This window comes from Sinohyriopsis cumingii, chromosome 9, assembly GCF_028554795.1.
Source record: "Sinohyriopsis cumingii isolate HCF-2022 chromosome 9, ASM2855479v2, whole genome shotgun sequence".
In the NCBI taxonomy this organism is placed as follows: domain Eukaryota; kingdom Metazoa; phylum Mollusca; class Bivalvia; order Unionida; family Unionidae; genus Sinohyriopsis; species Sinohyriopsis cumingii.
The window spans coordinates 46543733-46569590 of NC_142969.1; the positions used below are offsets into that span (position 1 = coordinate 46543733).

The 25858-nt window shown below is 33.3% G+C and overlaps 1 protein-coding gene across 2 annotated transcripts in view; it reads right to left on the reverse strand.

Annotated features, from left to right (window-relative positions):
* Positions 1 to 25149, reverse strand: part of LOC149791742 (deoxynucleoside triphosphate triphosphohydrolase SAMHD1-like) — a 38891-nt gene extending 13742 nt beyond the window's left edge. The window contains exons 1-11 of one of the 2 annotated variants that reach the window (XM_089969254.1): positions 25059 to 25149; positions 17002 to 17090; positions 11311 to 11471; positions 9592 to 9716; positions 8562 to 8632; positions 6785 to 6898; positions 6213 to 6269; positions 5375 to 5554; positions 4505 to 4596; positions 2644 to 2682; positions 1469 to 1745 (exon numbers count right to left, since the gene is read on the reverse strand). In XM_089969254.1, the coding sequence (XP_089825380.1) occupies positions 1469 to 1745; positions 2644 to 2682; positions 4505 to 4596; positions 5375 to 5554; positions 6213 to 6269; positions 6785 to 6898; positions 8562 to 8632; positions 9592 to 9716; positions 11311 to 11471; positions 17002 to 17025 (1140 nt within the window). In that variant the 5' untranslated portion in view covers positions 17026 to 17090; positions 25059 to 25149. The remainder of the gene's footprint in view (positions 1 to 1468; positions 1746 to 2643; positions 2683 to 4504; positions 4597 to 5374; positions 5555 to 6212; positions 6270 to 6784; positions 6899 to 8561; positions 8633 to 9591; positions 9717 to 11310; positions 11472 to 17001; positions 17091 to 25058) is intronic. The other variant, XM_089969255.1, reaches the window with a different exon arrangement.
* Positions 25150 to 25858: the final 709 nt, after the last annotated feature.

Here is a 25858-nt window from a genome sequence, read left to right on the forward strand (position 1 = left end):
TTTAGCCGTGGGCTAATTTTGGGGTTTATACTACACCGTGTTTTGGGATTGTAAAGTTTTTTGTATGATATATGTCCCTTTGTTTTCATCGTTTTACTATTAAATACCTGATTTTACACTATTTGAGTGAATTCATTTTTACTATTATAGTACAACACATCATTCTTTTTGTCTTGTGAAATTACTGTGAATCATTCACCTTTGTCCTTGTACTGTGTAAAGTCATTTATTTGTATTTTCATTTATTGCAATAGGTTTCTGCGGATTATGTTAATTTGTCCAATATTTTTATCTCATACACGCACCTATTAATCATGATCATTTTATCATTCAAATCATTCATCATTAAACATTGCATTTGTATCACCATCAAAAGTGTTCTATTATAAATTCGAAATCAAACCCGGTTATCTTGTTACAGTGGAAATTATCTGCGCTCTTGTTAAAATGAAGCTTAACAGCAAATATGGGCAAAATCTGATTAAGCTTTTGATTGCTTTAAGCTTCACAAATAACGCAAATGTCAATTATATGTCGATCTAGCTCAGCATCGCTTACAAATTGAAGTAAAATCAACTGGTTGTAGAACTCTACTGAGCTTATATCCAGATGAAGCAATAGAATACTGTTGCTTTAAACCAAAGATTGTTTTGCAATGCTAACATGGTCACAACGTTATTCATTTACAATGCAAATCCAAAGATGACCAATGTACCATAACTCCAAGCAATATGTATTTATTAGCAAAATTTGACAAGGATCATCTTGCGAAGAAGCTTCACTGCAAACATGGGTGAAATCTAATCATAATTGTGAAATTGAGAAAGTTCGCAAGGTGTTTCAATAGCAAATGTCTATGGTAAAGTGATGACTGCTCAATATGATCAGAACATGGCCATTAAGGAACTCTTGGTGAGATTAAGCCCTATATAAATTTGGTTAAAGTCTGAAAAAATGTTGACCTAGAATCACAAGATCATGAATCACAAGTGAATGCGTTTAAAAAATATGTCTCCAAGATAGAGCATTTAAAAGGTCGTGCGTTACGACTGGTTATCTTAAAACAAACGCCATCACTTTACAAAATATGCCCAGAATGTGTTTCGCATTACAAACAATGAAAATTGTTGACAATATAATGTTTTATTGCAAGTTTTGTTCAATTCTAATAAAAAGTGCTTGCAGTAGAGTTATAAAGCTATAGAAGGGAAGTCTACATTGAGTTTTTATCTGTCATCTTGACTTAGTGGTGGCTGGCGGCAGAAGGTCCATACGAATCCGACAATACAAGCTTAAAAAATCCAAGAAAAGCTGTTTGAAAGAAGCATACTGATAACATTAATACTTTAAGGAAAGTTTTTGTCACAATTTAAGAATTATGGTTGTATTTTGCATCAGAGAGAGAGATGTTTTCGTAATCAGACAATGTTATTAAAGAAGTATATTTAGTGCTTTATACTGCATTTACCTCAAGATGAATTTCACAGTACATCGTATAGAAGTCTCTTGTGTCGATCCGGTGTAACGTTTTTATTGCACCTGCAATTGGGCGTTCCTGGCTGTAACCAGTTTGCTCACTGATGAAGCGAATCCTAGAGATAATTTCATCGGTTAGTCTTAGATACTTCTCTGTCTGATTCTTTTCTTTCTCAGTGAAGGAATCGATGAAGTTGTCTAAATCGTCATCCTTATCTGGTATTTTGCTGGTTTGATCCAGTGGGAATAGTTCAAAATTAAAGACATTGCTGAAATCATAAACGTTTGATTTGTGTTGATAGTCAATGAGTTTGCATAGTTACAGCCTTAGGAAAACATCCACATACGATACGAAATATTTGCTGTATGTGATTCACAAAACTTGATATTATCGCAGACATGCATTAGTCCCAGAACGCTAGATCCTACCTCGTCTTTGAAGACTGATGCCATGACTGAGATTAAAACAATTCTGCATCATACACAATATATCATATACTTAAAATCGAAAGAAATGCTCATGGACATTGTATATATAAATACCAGAGGCTTTCGAATGAGATCAGCTTAAAGAATAGTATTGTGTGAATATGTACTGGATTCCAAAGCCAAAAGATAATGAGGGACATTGCAACTATTTGTTTGAAACATTGTTGCTTCTAGCTAAACGATTGCCTCCAATAACCGCACACCAGTCTTTAGATGCATATACACATTAATCATCATATAGACGAATCAAAATAAGACTTTGAGTTCAATGCATTTTTGGAAAGGTCTCTGCGGTTTCAAACCAGACTCCATTCATATATAAACAAGCATAAACAAAGGGGCAAAAAATTAAGTCATACATCAGCCGTGCTAGTGGAAATGGCAATGACATAAATATAAATGCATATATGTTGTAAAAGCCGTCCAGTTAAAAGAGTTGACAAAGAAAACTATTTTAGCAAGATTAAATATTTACTTCTTGTCGTCAATATATTGAAAGACCTGTGGTATTTTAAAGTAATTGATTGGATCATTAATTGTCCTAGACTCGATTTGTGTAAATTATATTATCTGCCAGCAACTATATGCTATTATTTGGCGGAAATATCTCCTCGCTCTAATGAAAGTAGTTTTACTGTACATTAGTACAAAATGGCCATTAAAGAAATGATTACTTACTTGGAGTCAGATTCTGAGTACTTGAAAATATCTTTGACCCTATAAACAACACAATGAGAATTAGGAGCGTGAGGTATGTGTAAATTATGTATTAAATGCACAAATATCCTCATACGGTATGCCACCAGTTATAAATGACTACAATAACCAATACTGACAAACTTATCCTAACTCATCAAGGGACACAAGTACGGTTTGAATTTGACTGATTCCTGTACAATGAAAAAGTATGCCTTTAAGCCATGTCAGGGCGGACTATATGTGGCGATTGTTAGGACATTGGTGTCACAAATAGGGTCACTGAAATTACTGCTATTATTTCTCGAATCTACCTGCTATCACACCGTTTCATATCCAACTATCATGACACTTGCCAACATTTCGTTTGAAGCACACATCGAAATGAAACATACAAAAGTTTCCCATTTCGAAATCGATATCAATACCAATTAGCTTTCGTTAGACGTTCTTAAGTAGATACAACTCTTCGTTGTTACCTAAACAACAGTTTAAATATATTTGAAACAACCCATATAATTTAAATATTTTTGAAACAACCCATATAATTGCCAATTATTTCTAAGCAGAGCTAACTTATTCAGGCATAACTCAGTTTTCGTTACCTATCACACGTTAAGTGAATTAGATATTATCAGCCTAAAATGGGTGTGTGTATATTAACTCTTTGAAAAGATTGATATATATATATATATATATATATATATATATATATATATATATATATATATATATATATATATATATATATATATATATATATATATATATATATATATATATATATAGATCAGATTGGTTGAATGTATTATATATTTTGTGAAACATCATTTTATTTTTAATGCTTCTTATAGATATTTTAAAGTCATTACTCAATGTAAGCACTTTAATATATCTGACATGAATTCAGTGTGTGATTAAACTGGCTGTTACTTACTTTGATTTGATATCTAGTCAATTACGTTTGTCAGTTCCAACATCATGGTTGAACGAAAAAGCATATGCGAAATGGACAAAATTTGTTCAGATCAGTTCTGAAAATAGTGGTTGTTTAAAAAACGGATGGCTTCTGCGCAAAAGAATGTTTAAAATTAACTACAATCTATCACATTTAAAGAATATTGAACAATACTATTTTTAGAAAGAAATAAATTACCTGTCTCCGTAAACATTCAGCATCCCAGTTGGCCGATAATTTATTAGGTTTTCGTTCTGTACAGGAATAATTGTAGTGGACACTGGTAGACCCACGGAAGACTTTAAATTATATGTTATTCTTTACAAAACATCCGAACCAAACACAATGAAAGGTTGAATTATTAAAAAGAAACAGCTAAAATATTAAATTTCTGTTTTAATAACAACATCTATTGTGACAGCGATGATAATAGTATTACAGTTGAAGAAAGATAGTAAATTTACTACCGATTAAGATCGACAGCAGTAAAATTTACTAAAAGGCGTAGGCAAAATACTTGCTCATCACAACTCCTAATCTGTGTAGAATGAATTCACTTCATTCAGAGTTGTCTGACAGGTTGTTTGCACGACCTGTTAACTCAGACAAGTGCGCATGAAGAAAATGACATTATGTTCCCTGTAGTGTAAATTACACAACCAAAGGGAACATTAGCATATGTGAAGACTCTTGAAATGAATTCAGGCAGAGACACATTTAACTTAACCAGCATTGGTGGACTTTGAGAATACAATCTATAAAAAGCGTTTTAGTCTATAAGTGGTCGTGTGTGGTCTTTTGTAGTTGTACCGCTCACGTATTGCATTGGCAGGCAATAGTACGCTCAATCTTAACCAATAACACCAAGGAGTAGTCGTTACTTACATGAGGTTCATACCAACAATCACTCGGTGCTGATAGATGTATCGATGCAAGGTGTATCTTGTTTGGAACATGTTGTAGAACATCATAGCATCCTAAAATTGTGAGAAGGACACTTCTTATTTATGAACAGAGGTATACTTTATATAATGTTAGAAATATATATTGGCGTAATTTGTCCAAATTCCCTCCACTGTTTGATCCATGCATTTTGTTGGAGTTCAATTGAAACGTGCATCTCCTGAGCAAACTCTTGAAACTTGAAACGTCCAACACGGCACTACAACTGTGACGTTTTTGTCTTGATATTGACAAAACAATATTATTTTAAGCAATACAAATGTACAAATCGGGTATGCATTTAAATTGTTAAAACGACCTCTAACAACACTTAGATGGTTCAGAAACATTCTTGACTAAGAGACTACCAGAATGACGGAACAGTTGAATGAAATACCTTTTCGTGGATTGAAAAATCAATATATTAGTCAACTGGCATTTACTGGTCGCTCAGAATATAATGCACCTGGGGACTTTTGTATCTTTCTTGTTGAGACTTTATGAATACTTTTAAGGTAAAGTTTGCGTAAGGTAACGTGTATGCTCCTTAAAGGTATCCTTGCATCTTCAACTGGTATAAATCTGATGCGTTGCCATCTTTAACCGTTTAGGTGTCGGTTCCTTATGTTTCTGAGCATATACTGTTATTAAAGCGCAACGCTTTGTTCGGTTTGCCAAAAATTCCTAAAGATTTTGATTGTCATACTGTTTTATCTTCTGCCCATTTCCGTTAAGTAACGTCTGTGTACACATTCGTTTCGTACCGTTTACCATGTTGCATACACGTTTGAAGTATTATCTATTTGGGATTACCTTCTCTGGGTATCCAATCTGATAGACTGGTGGCTCGCCCGACTTCGAAGTCATTACCACTCTGGCACCCATGATTGCTCTTTCACTCAGGAATCGCTCATTCATACCACAATACATGGCGTCTCTACATAAATAATCCCACTTGTCGACGTCAATGGAATTTTCCTTATTTGATACTATCTGAATTTGAACGAGAAATAGCAAGCAGATTTGAAATTCATGTTCAAGATTCCTGTTTCAGAAGGCCAAGAGAACAACATTTCTTTAAATTGATTTCATCATAAAACATCATGTAGAAGAATACTGACAACAGCTTAAATTCATCTGTTCTAAATCAGGCAAAGATATTTTACTGCTTAAGTTTTATTTATAAAAATCACATTGTGTGGAAAGGTGCAAGATCATGTACACACTGCATCGAACAAAAAAAATCTGTCTTTTCTAGAAATATTATATATATATATATATATATATATATATATATATATATATATATATATATATATATATATATATATATATATATATATATATATATATATATGGAGCCTGTATATTTTTTAAAGAAAGCAACTCTGAATACATTTAGATTTATGCATTGTGAGGCTAAATTATATGACCTCCTGCTGTTGTATAAATTTTAGGCTGTAGGAAAGAGGTTGACTGATGAAAAATGATATTATTTTATCTCAATATTTTAGTTCCATCTTTTGTTTAATATTTATATTTCGTCGGGTATTATAGAAAGTTTATTACTTATACGTAATGGGCATACGTAAATTGTACTTATTTTTCCAAACATTTTCTCCCAGATATACTATAATGTTTGACACTAAACCTGGTAAATGTATGCTTTTTTCTTCTCATCTTCGTTCATATCCGAGATCTTTTTACCCTAAAAAGAAACGTGTTTGTCAGTATGCAAGCACAATAATTAATTTAAATATTTGCTTCATTGGAAATCGTACAATGACGTCTCCGTAAGCATTTATATAAATGGCTATACATATTTAGTATTTGTCATTTTTCCGCGATCAGTGAAAGTAGGGTATTAAAATAAATTCAGCGGAGTCACGCTGTTTGATGCAGTCAGCAACAGTGACTTTTATATTTGTTTCATTTGCAATCTTAATAACATTTTAGCATTTTTGTAAACAAGATGAGTTGTAAATTTTCTCCATAACCAGAATATATGCGAGTCAGATGCTGAACATATGTGGATTAAAACAAGTAAGATGGAATATGAGAATGCATACTTTCATAGAATTGAATGCTATTTATTTTAAATTTAACTCATCCGTTAGATTAAATTTCAAGACTGTTAAAGAACTGGTAATCTCAATGGGGTGTCCCAAAATGACCCCCGTTTTGTTGGGCATACTTTGCAATTCAGTCATGAAATATACGTACCATTATCAATCGCATAATGAGACGTATAGATTTGTTTCCTTGCTTCAGCTGTCTTCGGATGCTTTCGTTATTTTGGAAGATCCTTTTCATCAGTGCACAGGAAACATCTTCATGCTGTAATGACCAGAGATATTTCCGTGAGCCATAGCTTTTACACATGCAAGTCTGATATAGATAAAAGAGTCAAAATATTATGCAGCAGAAAGCTGCTTAGAAATAATTACTTTCCTGAATCAAAGGAGTAGAAGTTCAACTAAAAGAAGCCATATAGAAGTATTTTGTCTCACTATGCAAATGAAATATATGTTTACTAGACAAAAATAAATTTTCCTCTTCTCTTTATAGCCGATAAAAAAATAAGAGTTGCCAAGTAACCTATGTATTATATTCGAGACTTGAGACAATAATTGACATTATATAATCATGCAGTAACAATGTACAGGACAATTTGGACTTAACACATGTTTCCCACGTAGGCGGTCATGGGAGTTAGGTGGTTGTGTGGAAGATGATGGCAAAATTTGATTCCCCCTATATGCTCGCTAGTATCATGGTCGACCAAGAGTTATCTGAGCCATTCCCAGTCACCAATGGAGTCAAGCAAGGATGTATGACGAACCCAGTCCTTTTCAGTATGATTATTTGGAGAAATTTAGACGAATTTTTATACATTGTAATTATAGCGTGTTTTCTCGATAAAAGGGATTTGCATTTGTCAAGGTCGTATGTTTAAAATTTTGTGATACATTCTTTTTGATCATATATAGGATCATAAACATCATATTATCTCAGAGATTTGTTCTACATGGTAAGAATTGCCCCCAGAAGAAACATATTCCGACTGCAACACAAAGTATATATGTACTATACATACATTGATACGGTTTTCTATGATGGTTTCATTATTGTTTGACTTAGCTCCCAGTCATTAGAATATTTCAATAGTTCAGACCTGTCTCTGCAGTTTGTTTGTGTAAGTTATTTCTCCATTGGTACAGTACTTGATATACAGATAACGCTGAAAAACGGTTTGTAACTGCACTGTTAGCAACTGTTGTGTCTGTATCAGCTTATAATTTCTCTCTGACCATCTCGCTTTTTCTCAGATGCCTTTAGTTGCAAATCCAGGTGTTAAAAAGAGCATTGGGCACATCGCAACATCTCAGATTGTTAATAAGCTAATGTTAAATTTCCTTTGTCGGCATTGGGTCATAACGATGCTACACCTATGGAGTATTCATCATTCATAGCGTATCATTAATTTGCTAAGCGTACTCCATATTACTATTGACGATGAACACATGGCAAAACGTCACTTTTACCAGTGTTTGATTTTATCAGTGACCTAGGTCGAATATACCTAACCAGCTTAATTGTTACCTTGCAAAATATACAACCAACTCTAAAGTAATGGATGTATTATCAAGATGTAATAATAATCCGTATATTAAACTTGATAATATGAGTCGTTGATCATGCAAGCGATGAGTAGAAAAGGTCTCTATGGCAAAAACCCGAAACAATCACTGGATTATATATATATATATATATATATATATATATATATATATATATATATATATATATATATATATATATATATATATATATATATATATATATATATATATATATATATATATATATATATATATATATATATGTGTGTAAATATATATTACAAATGATGACAAATGAACATGTTTTATGACTTCAATACGCTACAAAGTGAAAGAGCGGTACTAAGATTATAATTTGGGTGATGTATCCAACTCACTCTCCATCGCCAATTCAATCCATGACTTTCTTTACATATCTCCTCGTATAAGTGGGAGAAAGGTCCATGACCTAGAAAATAAAATGATGCAGTTCAATATAATCGATATTGATTTGTGTGGTTTTTGTTTTGAGGCATTAGTAATGACGAATGCTAAAAGATGAAAGTTTCCCCTAACTAAGGGACAAGTAGTGTGAAATAATTGGGTTTTAGTACCGGCTGTTAACATTTATTTGCAGCTAAAATGAACATTAAATTCATAGTTTGTCGTGTGTTATATTTATATGCATCTATTGAAACTATGCTATGGATTATTTGTTTGAAACGTACAATATACTCTCATTGTTCAGTTTATTTGATAAATGATGTTAAAGGTTGTCCACACTTAATGTTGGCATTTTCCTGTTTCCTTTTCGAAATTTGTATTGCAATATTATATTATCCAAGGACACGTGTTTGATCCGTCTGATCAAGTTACCTTAAGCATTAGTTACAAGTACTCCCGTCAGTATTCAATTGGAACATTTTATTTCCGATTTATATGTCATATTTTCATACTGAGTTTTCCGATATTATGAAGAAAAGGTCTTACGTATCTAATTCAGAAATATGTCCGCTAAATGCCATACGTTTTAGTTTGTTTTCAAAGTTTTGCGATGATTAACATGTTACATGTAATGACAAAGAGGTTTCTTCTTTTCTAATATTCACCTGATTAAAAATTCTATTAGTGTCCTCTCGAAGGAGCGATAAAAGGTTCTAATGAATTTTTTTAGTCACCATTTGAAGTTATTCACACAGTAGGTAGAACTGTGATTTAATAATTGTATTGTGCTGCTTGAGTACTAGCCAAAGGTAAATAGTGGTCTCCTAACATCATATGTACTTTGCTATACAAAGCAATAGAGGATTAAGTTGTTACAGTACTATCCACATTCTTCAGTTTCGTTAATACTCTACAGATAACAGAACACTCTTTCAATAAAATATAGTTAGTATTTTGTCAAAGACTACATATTTAGAAACGTACCTAAATCATGACAAAGTGCAGCAATTCGTATACATTCTTCTTCCCAGTCAATCAGTTTTATGCTGGGATCGTCAGGGGACCATCTCCGTAACCCATCTATCATTTTGGAGGTGAGATAATAAACACTAAAATGTTAAAATACAAGCGATTTATGGACATGAATTTCATTGACAAAAACCAAAATATCTGCACTACTGCTTTCGAATCTAAGTGCACAGTATGCCCCTGGAAACAGACTATCACATACAAAAGTAACGATAATGGTTTCTTGTCAGACTTTGTCAAGAACAACAATGATAGTATATTTATATCAACATTGCAACCTACTTACAAGATACGTGGATAAAACTATTTTGCTTTTATTTGTTCTCTCTCACTCTCCAAATGTTCTTTAAAGTATGTATCTTCCATGGTTAATTATATGGTTAGGGCGAGTTGAAAAGCTCACGGTTAAACATCGAAATACGGCATATCGCGCTTCTGCAAATCGGTTGAAATTAAATGGCATTTTACTACTGAAATATTAGCTTATGGCTCTGTCCACAGTATAGTAGGAGAACTAGGCTTTCGTTTTAACAAATATCTATTATAAGAAAGTAGTATCTAACTTTAACAATTTAAGACAAATGTTAGTAAATAAACGTTGAAGAAAGTTGTATCAAAAACGAAATGTAAACATAAAATATTAAGGTTAGAAATGAAAATGTATTCAAAGTGTATCCATTTTAAAAACATTACAAAATTACTATTATATAGTGGATAAAGAGTAAAGGCAATTATACAAAATTAATATTTCAGTGAAATTGCATATCAATAATTGTAAACAAAATATAAAAAAATTTAAAAACTGTAAAAGTAATTTAGAAAATTTACGAAACTTGCAAAAGATTTAAAAAACTAAAATATGAAATGGTGCACTGAAATTCAGCATTGAGCAAATGATAATAGTGTATAGGTTTCAAAATTTGAAAATTAAATAGCAATTGGAAACATACACAAATTTAAAAATAACTTTAATCTTTACAATATTTAAGAGAATAAACTTAAAAAGAGCTTCCTCACCTTCAAACGGTTTGTGTAATGATATGTATGGTGATATATAGGTTGTGTATATGATTCCTTGTGACTATATCCTGTCGGTAATAATAATAATAAGAAAAATAATAACGCATAAATGCCTTTGTTTACTTCAATAATATAAGAATGACAATAAATTTAAATCTTTTTGCAAAGTGGAGTCATCTTTGTTTGTCGTTCAATGTTTCTTCTCTTTTATTCTGTTAATTACCCCTCAGACCGTCCAAATAATTAAATTCCATTTTTTCCAATGACGTTAAAAATCCCTTCTGCCCATAGGGGCCAATTATGTACATTTTCAATTCTAAATTCTCCTTATGCCCCATACGATCAAAAATAAAAATCATCGCGTAATGTTTATTGCATTCGCTTTCTTAGCAATTGCTTGTGGTTCAAGTGGCCCGCAGCAACTACCGATATCACAAAAACATACCACTTTGGGTTAGTCAAATTTTCAAATAATAGGATAAATGAAACTATGTAAAATTAAAGAAGAAAAAAATAGACATAATTAAGAGGCCACTTGCGATTTGCAGCAAAATTGACAACATTCAAAAGAGGAATCGCGAAACTTTTATCAAGTATCTCCCACAGCATCCTTATTGGAAATAACTATTTGGAGCATTGAAAAGATATACAAACCCGATACTGTGTGCAAATCGTGTATGAGTTGCACCAGGGTAAACATAGTCTGTGCATCCAAGTTGTTTTAACAACCGTAGTCTTTGGAACTCTCTTGTGTCAATTATTTGGACAGCTAATGGGTCTAGCTCTATCACACCATGTACCGGATCCAACACAATCTGGATAGTCAACATAATTACGGTTGCTTAGAGCAGTAAAAGAAATGTGATATAGGGCCGAAATGACATATAAGCACAAATGCGAGAAAACTTGAAACATGATCTGGATAAATTGAGTTAGTTGTAAAGCTATTTATAGTTTTTATATAGGACATATATCATGCTTAATTGTGACATATTTGTTTGATATAACTCATATAATGTATTTCACTGATGCTATAAACCGATATTTTATATTAAAAATCTGATCAAAATGTTATTATATTGTTGATGGAATGACCCTTCTAGTACATGGCCATCAAGTGAATTGAAAGTTTGAGATATTTTGAAATAAAACAAGTACAACCACCCTGGAACAGTTAGTGGTATGAATGGTAATATGTTTTCATGCATTTATTGTTTCGGGGTTGCTTTTTGCTTTGTTGACATACGTATTTTCATTTATTTAACTGAGAATAAACGTAGTTAAAATTGAATACCGGCTATAATAGATTTTTTGGTGCAAATATTTTATAAACAAGATATTCGACAAGTGTTCGACGTAGAGAAAACAAATTCATTTTTTCTCCAGTAATAAACTTAATCTACGTTCCGTACGTTATGTCACTTAGGAGAGGCATTTAGGATTGAAACGACACTACAAAAAATAATAGAGTATTTGGGGATTGTACGGGGATGTCGATATGCGTGCATAGGTATTTCTAGGTACTTCTATTGTAACATTGCTTTTTTGATAAACAATTCTTGCAATTTGAGACAATACTTTATTCAGTTTTTAGGATAAATGTTTGAAGTTGGAATCTTCAAAGTTTCATTACGATTAGCTTAACTGGTGGACCTCTCAAGTATCGAGCCAATTTGAACGCCAAAAAGTTATTGATCATGATAAATATAATATCAAAACGTGCCTGCGATTTCATAACAGATAATGGAGAGGAAAGACATAAAGCTGCCCGAAAACAGTTGAATCTGCTGTATAGTTTTATATCCGGCCGCAACCGCGTCGAAAACTATGTTACAATTTCGGAAAACTGCAAGAGAAGATCTCGCAGAGGTTTTAAATTACAACCGTGTGCACCGATGATCAAATCAATAAAAGATATTACAGCCACGGCAGCAAAAATCACGGAGGGAACCGAACTTGCATTATTAGATCTTATGAAACCACTTATTACCAGCGGTTTTATCTTCCACTTTATCGATACTTTTTTGTTTCTGTGTACGAGCTTCGTTCCTTATGTGCATCAATTGTAATGGAAAGTATTGAACGCCATTAACGCTGATAATGACGTTTTAATATGGAAAAATTACATTAAACGAGAGTAATCTTAGCCAAGTTCACACAGACAAAGGGAAGTCCTTGATACCTGAGTCGCTATAAAAAAAAACTGTCAATCGTCTGGAAATACTACCGTTAAGCTTGCACGGGAAACAACACACTAGACGTCATTTTTGTGGCAGCATTAATTTGTCAGATATGGCTAACCTATGACATCATGGATCCGAGGATGTTTCACGCGTTGACACATCAAGTTATTGAAGACAAGGATTATGCAAATAGGGAACGAAGTTCCTACACCAATGAAGAAATCTAACGCAAATCGTGAAATCAGTGATATGATGCAGCCTGTCGTTGTGAATACAACGAAACGCGTTACCATAAAGATTACGAACTTTTTAGCGAAATCAGAATTGTATGTGACATGTTCCCAAACAATCAATGCAAGGGGAACATCGCACACTCGAGATCGCACGGTCCTTGCATTTCGGCTGGTCTAATGTTCTATCCTGGCTATTCGGACGAATTGACAGAATATCAAAACATGACTAGAACAACGATTACGGTGCAGAATTCAAAGTTTGGGTTTGGTATCTTTAGCATAATGCCATTATTTGACAGCTGTTAATAGTCTATGCTTTTAAAATAAGTAACAGAAAAGAGTGAATGACAACAAGCTTTGTAAAATTTAACAAATATATTTATTTCCCTAGAATACAAAATAAAAATGAGAGCAAACAACGTCCAGTGTTGCGAATTAAATCCCAAAATAATCAAATAATTTCAGACACAGATCCTAGTCATTTAAAGTCCTGAATAAAATTCAGTTAAAATCAAGAAAAAATTCCATGACTGTATCCGATGACTAGTCTGTGTAGACAGTGAAGTGTTGATGTGTTAACAGTCTTTTGTTGAATCACAGAAATATACTTCCAAGTTTGAATATACTATATATTCCAGTGAATGTCTCTTTCCAAGACTGTTATCAGAGCATTTTATATTTCCAGAGAAATTAATCGCTCGAATACGAGGATTTGAACAAAAAAGATTCCAGCCCAAAATTACTGGTCACACCCTATAATATAATTTGATTGTGCTAAGGCTTAAAGCACGAATGACCAAGTCATCACAATTACAAGATTATTTAGTTCTCTACTTGACTTCAGATTACAATTAGCATTTTCTATAAAAAAAGAAAAAAAATTACCTAATGGAAAATAACCTTTTAGAATGATTCTGATGTTTACAAAATCAAAATCATAACCTGTAAAAATTCACTTAGGAAAGTCCATAACCCTGACCCAAATAAACATGTTTACTTCTTTTATTAATAAATATCTTAATATTAAACTCATACATACATACATATATATATATATATATATATATATATATATATATATATATATATATATATATATATATTAATTTAGCTGTGTATTAGTTATTTACATAACATGAAATAATACAATAACTTAATCATGTCCAGCAGAAATTAACCAAGTTTGAGACAAGATCAAGTCCAGCATACAATGTTGCAATAAAATAGCATGTAATGAAATAAAACATTTTTAAAAACTAAAAATAAATTAATTAAATATACATAACACAGCGCACATTATTCCATTTCTAGAAAGGAAATCGAAGCATTTGTTGACAATGTTGATAGTGCCAGATACAGTGACGATTATGCAAAATATGATGATCCGTCTATAATGTTTATAGAGGACTCATCCGATACTGATGATCATTAACCGTATATAACTTGGCATATGTCTGAAATTTCCCTTCGGTTACAAGGCCAGCAGGAACGCACCGAAATTGATTTGATTAACCTTTACGAAAATCAATTCGCAATCACATATCAGAGGCTGAGGTCGTACATGAACCGGCACCAAAACACTGACAAACGTCTGCAAATTTCCCAACACAAAACTTAATACTTTTTCGTTGGAATGCATGGAGATGATTAGGAAGTCCCTGGCAGAAATGAACTTTCATGCACTTGTTACTAATTTGGCTGGCATCGCCAATTACAGAAGAATAGCAGGGATCCTTTGCGACAAGACTATATTGTTAGAGGGCGCAAGTGATCTAATAAAGGTCCTTGAGAGAAAACTCGCAACATAGTAATTAAATCACGACGTTAAGTTTTGAATTAGTCCAAGGCAGCTTGCAAAAATAAGGAGCGTAATATAAAATGAATGCATGATCACAATGAAACTTTCACCAATAAGGTTTCCCGTGTGGGTGACCCAAACATTTCATGGTTAGATGCAGACAACTGAAACTCAATTTATTGGTGACATTAAAATTATCAAGTTCAGATGCGGCACAAATGCAGCAAATGGCGGACGTGTCGAGCGGCAATACCAGCTATTGTAGCTGCTTCAGAATTAATCGCGAAGGAACTGCATCTGTATATAGAAAATGGTCTGTGGAAATGCCCTCGACTACTCGTTACAGCTTGCAACGGACAGGAGTCTTGCCCTCGACTACTCGTTACAGCTTGCAACGGACAGGAGTCTATTAACCAGTCTTAATCTTTGCTCACTACGTCAGATCCAATCAAGCATTTGTGATGTGTCTTTATGAGGGATGACTTGGAGCAAAAGACCTTTTTCCAGTTAGTGAGAAACCGATGTCGTTAACTTGCATTCATCAACATTAACTAGGATTCACTGGGTCGCGTAAGGAGTAGAGCCTAAACAAGTTTTTGTATTTTGAGTCGTGGCGGTGTCCACCTTCAAGCTGTTTAATAAAAATACCTCAATCGGTGGACAATAGATCTTTTACTAGGTTATGCGGTTAGATACTTTGATGTACTGGTAAATATACGTGCACTCGAGTGTTCACCAACACCACCCGTGCTTGTTGGTTTTAGACTGTTAATTATAAATTACGCTTAATAGCATACGCAATGCATATCAATATTTTTTTGAATTTTTCAGCCCGACGCGGCGCTGATGTGAGTCTGAGCAGATTTGCTTCGGAAGCGGATAAGACCGAGCTTACTAGTCGGGTTGATGTCGACTTTGAACCGGGCGTGCTTGTGACTTTCTAAAATCAAACTAGAAAACATGAGGCATCTTACTTGGACATTCAAGATGTTGGCATGAAGCCGCGAGGATCCGTCAGGGAAAAACCATTACTGAAATCATTACCAAAATGCAAAACTTCTATTAACACACTACTCCCGTTTTGTATTAGGACGAAATTTATATTGACCTGAGTGTTCACTGTCATTTGTAACATTTTCTTAGTTTGCTAGATGTATTCTTAGAAACTATCACACTCCTCATTTGAAAAATGTGGAACTGGTTGGCCGAGTTTGTCTAAGGCTCTCGCCTTTACAGGTCACATATGTCTCACATCTGTCCGCTTCTGTTCGAGTTTTGGCTCTGCCAGTGCGGGCATGTACGAATGCTTGTGAGTAGAGTCCAGTAGGTCAGTGGTTCTTCCAGGGCTCCTCCTCCGAAAATTAATCTGGCTGCCATGTGTATCCCGTCAGGTACTAAAAACGACGCTAAACGCCAGACCTTTGAATCCTTGAGAATTATCAGACATAATGTCCTAAACTTGATTTTTTTTCCAACAAATTACTTTCGCGTTATCTGCATAATTTTATGACGTTTTGAACAATAATGTTTGTGTATCACAGATAAGAGGTATACGGGTAGTCTTACACAAGTAGATTACTTAATGTTCTTATCCACTCTGATCCTTATGCTTACTTTATGACAAAATTAAATAGTATTGTACTGCTATGGTATACCAGCATTACAGCCTCACTAAAGCCCATGTGGAGACATGACAAGATCATTTTAAACGAAATTCATGTAACAGAGCTTTTCTGGAAAGTAAATCCAGCGACATGATTTCTGTTTCTTTCCATGCTCAATCAATATATATAATTTGTATTTGTTTGTTTTGTGGGGTTTCTTGTAAGAACGCTATATAGCTGAGAATGTTTTGTTAGCAGCAAATGCCATAACTGGAAGAGTGATTTCTAGCAAATTAACAACCTACTCAGGATTTACTGATTTAAATGCCAAAAGTATTGTAAACAAAAGTCCAAAAGAGAACTTAAATAAACCAATACATAATTATATGGGCCATTTTTGCTGATTATGTTTGCATTCTTCTCATTGAAATGCTTGACTAAAACGACAAAATATTTTTTGTGAGCATATTTAAACTCAGCTGAAATATAAGCAAACAGAAGAAATGATCAAACGTTCTGTACTCAACCTTCCATTTACTAGAGTCCGTCATTTTATTCTGGTCTTATGCTATTTGCTATGAAAAATTCAACGCATCAGCATGACATTGGAGCGAGCCTGAAAATGTAAAACATAATTTTTAGGTTCAGTAATCGTAACTTTATATTTGTACCGATTACCAGCATATGTGTATCATGTTCAATATGTAAACTTCACACCTCACTACTGTTACTAATTTTGTTTTAATATGCGGTATCAAAATATATTTTCTGACACAAAAATCGGTACAATAGATGGATTCACGTCCAGTTCATTATGTCAATTCATTCATTCAAAATGGTTCTTTAAAATAAATGTGTTATATTTTTTAAACATGCATTGACTAAACTGATCATTATCAAACTAAAATCAAGCCAAATAAACGTCAGAGATCTCAATAGATGCTAGCAATTAATATTAATCTTTATAATAAATATAGTTGTCTTTGAAATGTTGGAAATGTAACCGCGCAAACCTATTTGTCTTTAAAAGTATGAAAGGTGAGGAATTGTGGAAAATTTTAAAAATTATTAGAAATGGAGCATTGTAGAAATTACGTTCGTTATTACCTCTTCTTCGACATTACTTGGAATACATTTCTAAAAATTCAAGTTTTTGCTATGTGGCTGTTGTAGATACTCGAAACAATATAGTTTTTCTTCTACTTTAAACACATATGAGCATTATTGTTGACATTTTGCAGAGACGACATACATGTCTAGGTTTAAGATGAGTAACAAGTTTAATATTTTTGGTCGTTTGTGAGGACATTTATGAAAAGTTTGTTAATAATAAGGTTTATTTATAATACTTCAACTCATTCTCGCTTCTTGCTGTGCATTTCGTGGATGACTTTATCTAAATCATGTAGACTGGATATGCGGTTTGTGCAACTTTGCAATAAAATGGGTCAGTTTTCGAATTAGCTTAGCTTTTTCTCCGTCACTGCTGGAGATTTCGGAGTCTAGAAATGTGCTTGGTGCAAATGCGCACAAAGGATTATTGTTATTCCTCTTGTTTTATTGTAAGGGCACTTTTTGAAAATTATAGAAGTAAGAGGCATTTTCAAATTGCACTTTGAAATCGCTTCTCTACTCACTCGCGTGGAGTCTCGTATTAAAATCTCGTAGGCTATATCTAGTTGGCTTTTGTTGTGCTTTTACATTCGTTGTGAGATGATATATTTTATTAATTCAATTGACTTGATTAATTCACTATTGTTTCATATTGTGTGGAGATTGAGCAATATATAGTTATTTTATTCGGTATTTCCAAGGTGCTTCGCTGGCATTGGATCTATGGTTATTAATCTTATTAATGTTTTTTTTTCTCAATATTATTATGCCATTTGCATCATTATTGTGTCTTCTCTGTATGACATACCGTTGAAAAATATAGGTAGCAGTGGTATACATTCAAACTCTATCTAATGTCGTTTATTAATAGTAGTATTAGTACTAGCAGTAGTAGTAGCATCATCTGTATTAGTAGTAACAAGGACATAAATAGTATGAATATCAGCTAGACATAGATGGATGTGAATGGGAGAAGCACAGATGATCCTTTTTATTTACTTGAAGATGAAGACTCATTGTATATGATTACAAAGAATGTAATTGAAGAAATTAGTTATGACAAGAATGGCAAAGATGTATATTTGCAATCATTGATCATTTAACACCGTTCTAAACTTGAATTTCATTGATCATCTTGAATAAGGCAGCTGGTTCCTTACATGCTTGATGACATAAGGGCTCATAGGTTTTATTTGTAGGGAATGCAGAACCTAAGTGGAATGTGTTCTCTAAAGACAGAATTCAAATAAGGCAGCGATCGGTAGATACCTTAGCAACTTAGGACATTCTCTAAGATATGTCGAATAAAGTTATATTCTAAGCTATGCAACGTACGAGAAAATAATTGCCAAATATTAACCAATGTTAGTGTCCCACTATCTGAGCCAAACGTGTGGAACTGTAATTTAAAATATCCTGAACAGTGCTTGTGTAATTCTGCTAGAGCTTAAGAGACGTCAGTTTTATATATTCATGTATAGGTACCAAATGGAATGCAAGAATGGGTATACATTGGTTGTTCCACTTATTCGCTGATAAAGATATACAGGCAAATATGGACGAGATGTAAGCCGATTTCTCCTTGGAATAAATGACTCGAGTGGTTTTAAGTTAACACATATGCTGAATCCATGACTGAATGTAAATGTAATGTATATTGGGATTATAGAGCTCAGGTTATAGTTTATTTACCTTGTATTTCTTTTCATGTCTAATATTGACATCAATACATTAAACTCTTGTTCAAGCATATCACGGTGATTGTGTGAATGCTGCTATGTATTTGTGTTTTGGAAAGACTCATGCATATGTAAGAGGTCCTAGCATGGATATTTAGAGCATTTCTAAATGAAATTATGGAATGATTTCTCTTATCTGTAATATCCATTGTTGTTGTGTGTCATACAAATCATTAGTCTTTATCATGTGCCTGTATTATTCAAGAATTTTTTTTTCATATGTTTGAAGCAGATAAAATTGTTTAAAAATTAAACACGCTTCGTCATTGTTATACTTCTGTATGCTATTCATTTGTCAACAAGTGTAAAATTGTTTGCGATTACGTGTCGAAATTTAAGAACAACAGTATTTTACTATTTTAATTTTTATTTGATGATATTGAACTACTTTATCTGAGACGAACACAAATTGTTACTTTCGTTTTGCTTATCTTTTTGGTACTCACAGTAACAACAGTTTTTGAATAAAGAGATATTTATTTAATGCAGTAATATATTACGTACGTCTATATTTTTGTTAACTTCTGGTACATGATTTTGCCTACTTATATAATTCATTCGTGACTGAAAATTGTAATGATATATATATATATATATATATATATATATATATATAGAGAGAGAGAGAGAGAGAGAGAGAGAGAGAGAGAGAGAGAGAGAGAGAGAGAGAGAGAGAGAGAGAGAGAGAGATTTCCATAGCCTATATTTTAAGATATTTTAGAACATAAAATTGCATAGGATCTATAAATAGATGATAACGTATGTGTTTGCAGTTACTAATAATAATATTATTAGTATTTTAGTAAATATATTTACGAGAATCGGCCTTTTATCCCACTGGACAGATCAGTCAGGTGGTATCTTAGAAGAATTAGACTAATTCATGTTGGATGAGTGAGGACACATTAATAGGTATTTTGAAATATTAGATTGAGAAGTAAGATCTGTCACGTTGGGTATATTGCCACATACATGGTCGTAATATAATCTTGAAGGTGTATTTAAGGAGGAATAAGATTCGTTCCTATTTTTGGAGTCATTCACGGTTCTTTTGCTCCTGTTGTAACGCCAAGACTGCAGACGTGTTTTCTGTTTTATTTAGATCTTAGTCGATGAAAAAGTCTTTTTTTTTTGATTATTCAGAGAAAATAGAGCCTGTGCATTGAAATATTATAATATTGGAACTATTGAGAATTATTCAAAGGAGTTCTGGACAACACCATTATGGCAACGTCCGGATTTTTCTCAGTACATTTATGCTTCTGAAATTTAGACGGAATATTTCATTCTTGTGGTATTTAATAGAGCTTATTCTGGTTTAGTTTAGTTTCACTTCATAACACTGTAATTTCATCTCACTTTTTCATTTATAACTTTGATAATTATATTTTTTTACAAAACTTGTTGGTTTTGCTTCTTTTTGTTACTTAGATTATGACTAAAGAGTCGAAACAAATATATGTAAATATATATTTATTCAAACAAACCAGTCAATGCAACAACATATGCTTTAGTGGCACAATATAACACCATCATTGAAAGTTTAATTGTTTTATTTGTTTTGTCCTGTAAACTGACTTATAGTTAGACGTCCTTGTTTAGTCCAGATTAATGAGTTTACATATCGTTTGGACTTTATTTAATAAGCGGAGATTTTTGTATGTGAAAAAGTTGAGGGAAAAGATATTTCTTAAAAGTATAGTAGAACATGATTTAGTTATTTTTAATTCGAAAATAAAGTATATGATGGGAAAAATAGGTGTCACTGTTGATATGAGCATTTCTTTTCTTTTCCCAAGCTCTATAGTTTATCATACACCTAGTTGCACCGTTTGACTCAGATTTGTTTGTTTGGGGAGTTTTGGGGGTTACATGTATTTGTGCTTACTCAACTGTTTAATGGCGTACTAATATTCCCATTCGTTCTGTATGCTTCTACAAATATCAGTGTAGGTCTAAGTTACCTACAAACGGGTGTTGATCCTTGATACAATTTGAGTGATAAACCCTTAAGCTGTAATCCTGCGATCTTACCTTAAAACCACTGTTAAATTAAGTTTTATCTGTACGATTTTAGGAGTTGATATTTTAATACATGTATTTTCTAGCAGAAGATAGTTTGTTAAAAGTTTTGTGAATATGTGTGCCAGTACCGAAATTGGCTTACTGAAACAATTTACCCAAGTCTGCCTCGAAAGAAATTTTATATTTATCACTTAGTGATGTTGCATTCCTACACGATATCGTGCGCTTATGCGAAGAGTCATCTAGTAAGTAAAGTTTGCAAAAGTTCTTTTGTAGGGTGTGGCTCATCAGAACAACTACCCCAAGCCACACTCAATCATAAGTATTTTATAACAGCTAGCTAGCTAGATATAAAATTGAGCAATAGAATAAGTAAGTGAGTTATAAAATTCTCTACATAATTACGCCTAATTTGGTACAATATACTGATATAATTAGATATATAATGCTTTAAAACAATTCTAAGTATAATGTATATAATGCCTGTATATAATCACTAATAACCAAGACAAGATTCCATTTTGCAAGAAGGTCTCACTTTTTATCTACTAGAAAGGATGCAAGTGTTTTGTTCCTGTTAATCAGTGTCCTTTTCGAAATAAACCAAGCAATATAATTCAATAAATACGAGTATTACACTAGTGTTTCCTTTGTTCAAAATTAAACGTTATGCTTGGCATAGTTTACTATCTAGTTCGTATGATTACTACAAATACCACTATCTGTCTGTCTATCTATATATCTATCTATCTGTGTGAGCGTATGTGCATGTGTGTTTGTGTGTGTAAATGTATGTCAATCAGTTTGCATGAAGATATTATAATCGATACTCACATTGTGTTCTTGTTTCTCTTAGTGATGTTATGGTATTCAGAGTTAATAAATCCTTGTGTGTACCTAAATTGAAAATGTGTGTGTTTGTGTGTGAGGGAGTCAGTATAAATACAAACATTACTGCAAATATATAACTATATTCAGGTTGCTCTGAAAATCACACGTATTGCGTACCAGACTTCGCCTACCATTAGAACGAGTGCCTCATTTGTAAATTTGTGGTCGTAATTTTGCCTGGCAGAAATAGTCGAGGTGCTCCTAATCTGCATCGCTTATCAGATTCGTGCACTCGGTAACGGACTCGAATTGCAATAATCTAAAAATAGTTCAAGTATTCACGATTTTGCCGTAGTTATCCGTTTTGAAGAACTTAAAATTCTTCGAGCTCTGTGCAATTATGGAAATATAGGTTCGTGCCAATAATAATATGGTAGTCCAACACTGTCGGAAAAAATACCGGAAATGTTCCTCTCTCTCTCTCAATATAAGTGCGTCCGGCCACATATAATCGTTAAGGCAATTACATAACTTATAACGATGTTTTAACAAAATGTGTTAACGTGATGATATCATATTATTAAAAAGAAGAAGAATAAAACAGAAGACACCATTTCGTTAGTTTATTTCATTTAGGTTCTTTTGGTCACTAGACGATAAATTGTTTTGTCTATCTAGTCTGTCGAAAGGCCCATACATAACTACAGTGACATACGTTAATATTAAATTCCTATTGGAAGTCATTGTGTCTCCGTGTTGCTACATTTCCATAGGGGACATGAAGGATCAGTAATCTTAAATTTCCTTAATATCGACGTAGAAATATAAAATTCCCATAGAGGGATTTAACAGCCTGGTAACAATATATTACCATGTTTGATTATATTTCCATCTATAATTTTAAATTTCCATTGGGGCAATATTGTCCAGTAATATTATCGCGCACAGGAGGTAATATCTGCTATCTTAATTACTAGTATTTGTATATTCATTTCCGGTGAGTGTATATATATGGTAATGATATTTTGTTTATGACCCAGAGACTATGCTCACGGGTGTCTGGTAGGTAACAACATATGGGTAGGACCCAGATTGCCTAATCAGACTTGCTGATACTTGTGTCATTAAAAATACATGTTATTTTTAAATGCTTGGAGGAAACTCTGAAAAGTTATTTGAGTATTTTGTCACATCATTTCGATACCATCACTCCCAAGTGAGAAATCAAATTTCCAAACTTTTAACACAGTTTTCACATATTGGACCATCAGCAAATCCCAGTGTTGTGCCTAGAGCTCTAACGGCGAATGTAATACAGCAACAATAACGGTTTTAGCATGTCATATGAACATATAAACTAAGAAAACAACCATAATAAAAGTGTTGCTTCTATTGGTGGTCAACGTTTGAAAACCATCACATCTGATTTATATTCGCAGTTTTTAAGAGGCAAGAAAACGATAACTTGCCTCCCACGTGAATTTTCAGTGCAGATAAAATTTTACATATCTTCATTAAATTATATTACGGGCTAGAAAATGTCTTTAGTTCATTCATATTTTGCTCTAAATATGCATTTAGCTTTAAAATATTATATTGATCGAAGCTAATTGTGCACATACATAAAGTACAAGGACGAAAACAGCAAACATAAAGGATTTTTATTCCTATTCCTGTGTTTGTTGTCTTCTCTTTTGATCATACACGTAACTTGCCAGCTATATATATTCCACGTCAGGGTGAAGTGATATCGCATAAATGATATTCAGAAAGCAATTTTAGGGGACGAATATTGCATATAGCCAATGACAAACTCGTAATAGCAAACACATATCGTTTTCTGAAAGAGGGATGGCATATTTTGTTTTTGCACTATGCATCCGACAGAGCTACATCCGTGTGTGTTTGTGTTTGTGAGTGTGTGATTCGATTTTTAAGGTAGCTTTAACAATTTATCGGGGTCCGCGAGTGGCCGAGTGGTCTAAAGCGCTCAGCGTTACGGATCACTACCATCTCACCTCTGTTTTCGTGGGTTCGAGTCTCGGCTTTGGCCAATGTGGTTATATAAGAAAGCTTGCCAGTAGTTTCTCGGGGGTCGGTGGTTCTTGCCGGTTCTTTCCCGGGTTCTTCGTCCACCATTTACACTGGCCACCATGTATAGCCTATCTTGTGCTGAAAAATGACGTTAAACTCTACAACAACAACAAATTTAACAATTTCTCAGTCACATCACTACGATGTCTGCAGTATTGCAATTTATAGTTATGTCTAGCACTGGGGCATCATGCCGCAGACATGCAGCGTGATGTCCAACCCAGTCACTTTATCCTGACACGTGGCCGACCAGTCCTAACACTAACTTCTTAATGCTGCGTGCCAAGCCAGGTAGCTGCTAATTTTTAATATTTAAACCATAAAGCTATGTACAGTGGGCTAATGTGGCTTAGCCAAAAGGTTTGTTATGTTTCAAAATGATAGTTCAGCATTTTTGCTAAACATCTGCTAAGCCTTCACAGTCAATAATTTACATAAAATTTGACTAAACCTTCACAGTCAAGAACTTAAGTAAAATTTGGCTAAGTCTTCATAGTACAGAACATTAACCAAACTTTGTCTAACTCTATATAGTCCAGTTCATACAAGGCGCTTGCTTAATTCATATCAGTACAGTTTTGCATTTATGTGACCCACTACCCACCTTATTTATGTACATAAGTCTTCCAGGTATGGTTTCACAAATATTTCTCCTCAAGCATTGCGTAAACAACTTAACTGAATTGAGCAGTCACTTACATTAGCATCATAGGATGGAAACTAACGTCTTTACACTTTCTAAAGAATCTTATGACAAACGTATGAAAGAAAATAGTACTTACGCATCAACTACTTTGTGAATGATTTCTTGCCTCTTATCAGTGCTTTGGAAGAGAGTCATACCGTCATCTGGTAGAGTGATTGCGATAACCCCAAATGTCAAGAATAATGCAGATGTGATCTGACCTATATTGTATTTCATATATCATTCTATTCATTGTGTTTAATGCACAATACGCGATGCACTAGATATACTCTTGTATATTTCCATTAGTTCAGCTTATGCTTTCTGTCAAATTTCAATTTTTAACTTTTTATGAGAATATAATCTAAAATTACATTTACACCAATCCATATTAATTCTCAACTAAGCTCTCTGAAGACAATTGTACGAAAACAATAGACTTGTTTCTCGTTGCAGCGTTAGTTGTACTATTATAGTATCAAGTAATTGGGACTGTTTCGTAAATAGGCCGCTGTCATACGTCTTTAGTTAAGGCTAGGATGTGACTGTTGCAGCTATTATTGCTTATTAATTAAATATATGGAAATATTTCAGGTCAAATGAGTGATATTCTTTAGTTTTATAATTATAGCCTTCTCACGTATTGACCTTTTGAACTTTCTAGTATATTTTATTTTGCATGAATTTCGTATTAGTCAGGTTGATGCGACATTAAATGTGTGTATGAATGGTCCCTTGCACCCTAGATGGTGTGTGTTCTTCCTTCACAACACTATGCCAATTATGTGTGAACATTAGAACAACCCCACTGTCCCGAAGGATCGATACCCCCTCCACCATTGCAAAGAGAATAAGGTATACCATGCGATCATCGCTGAATATATAGTATCTTACTTT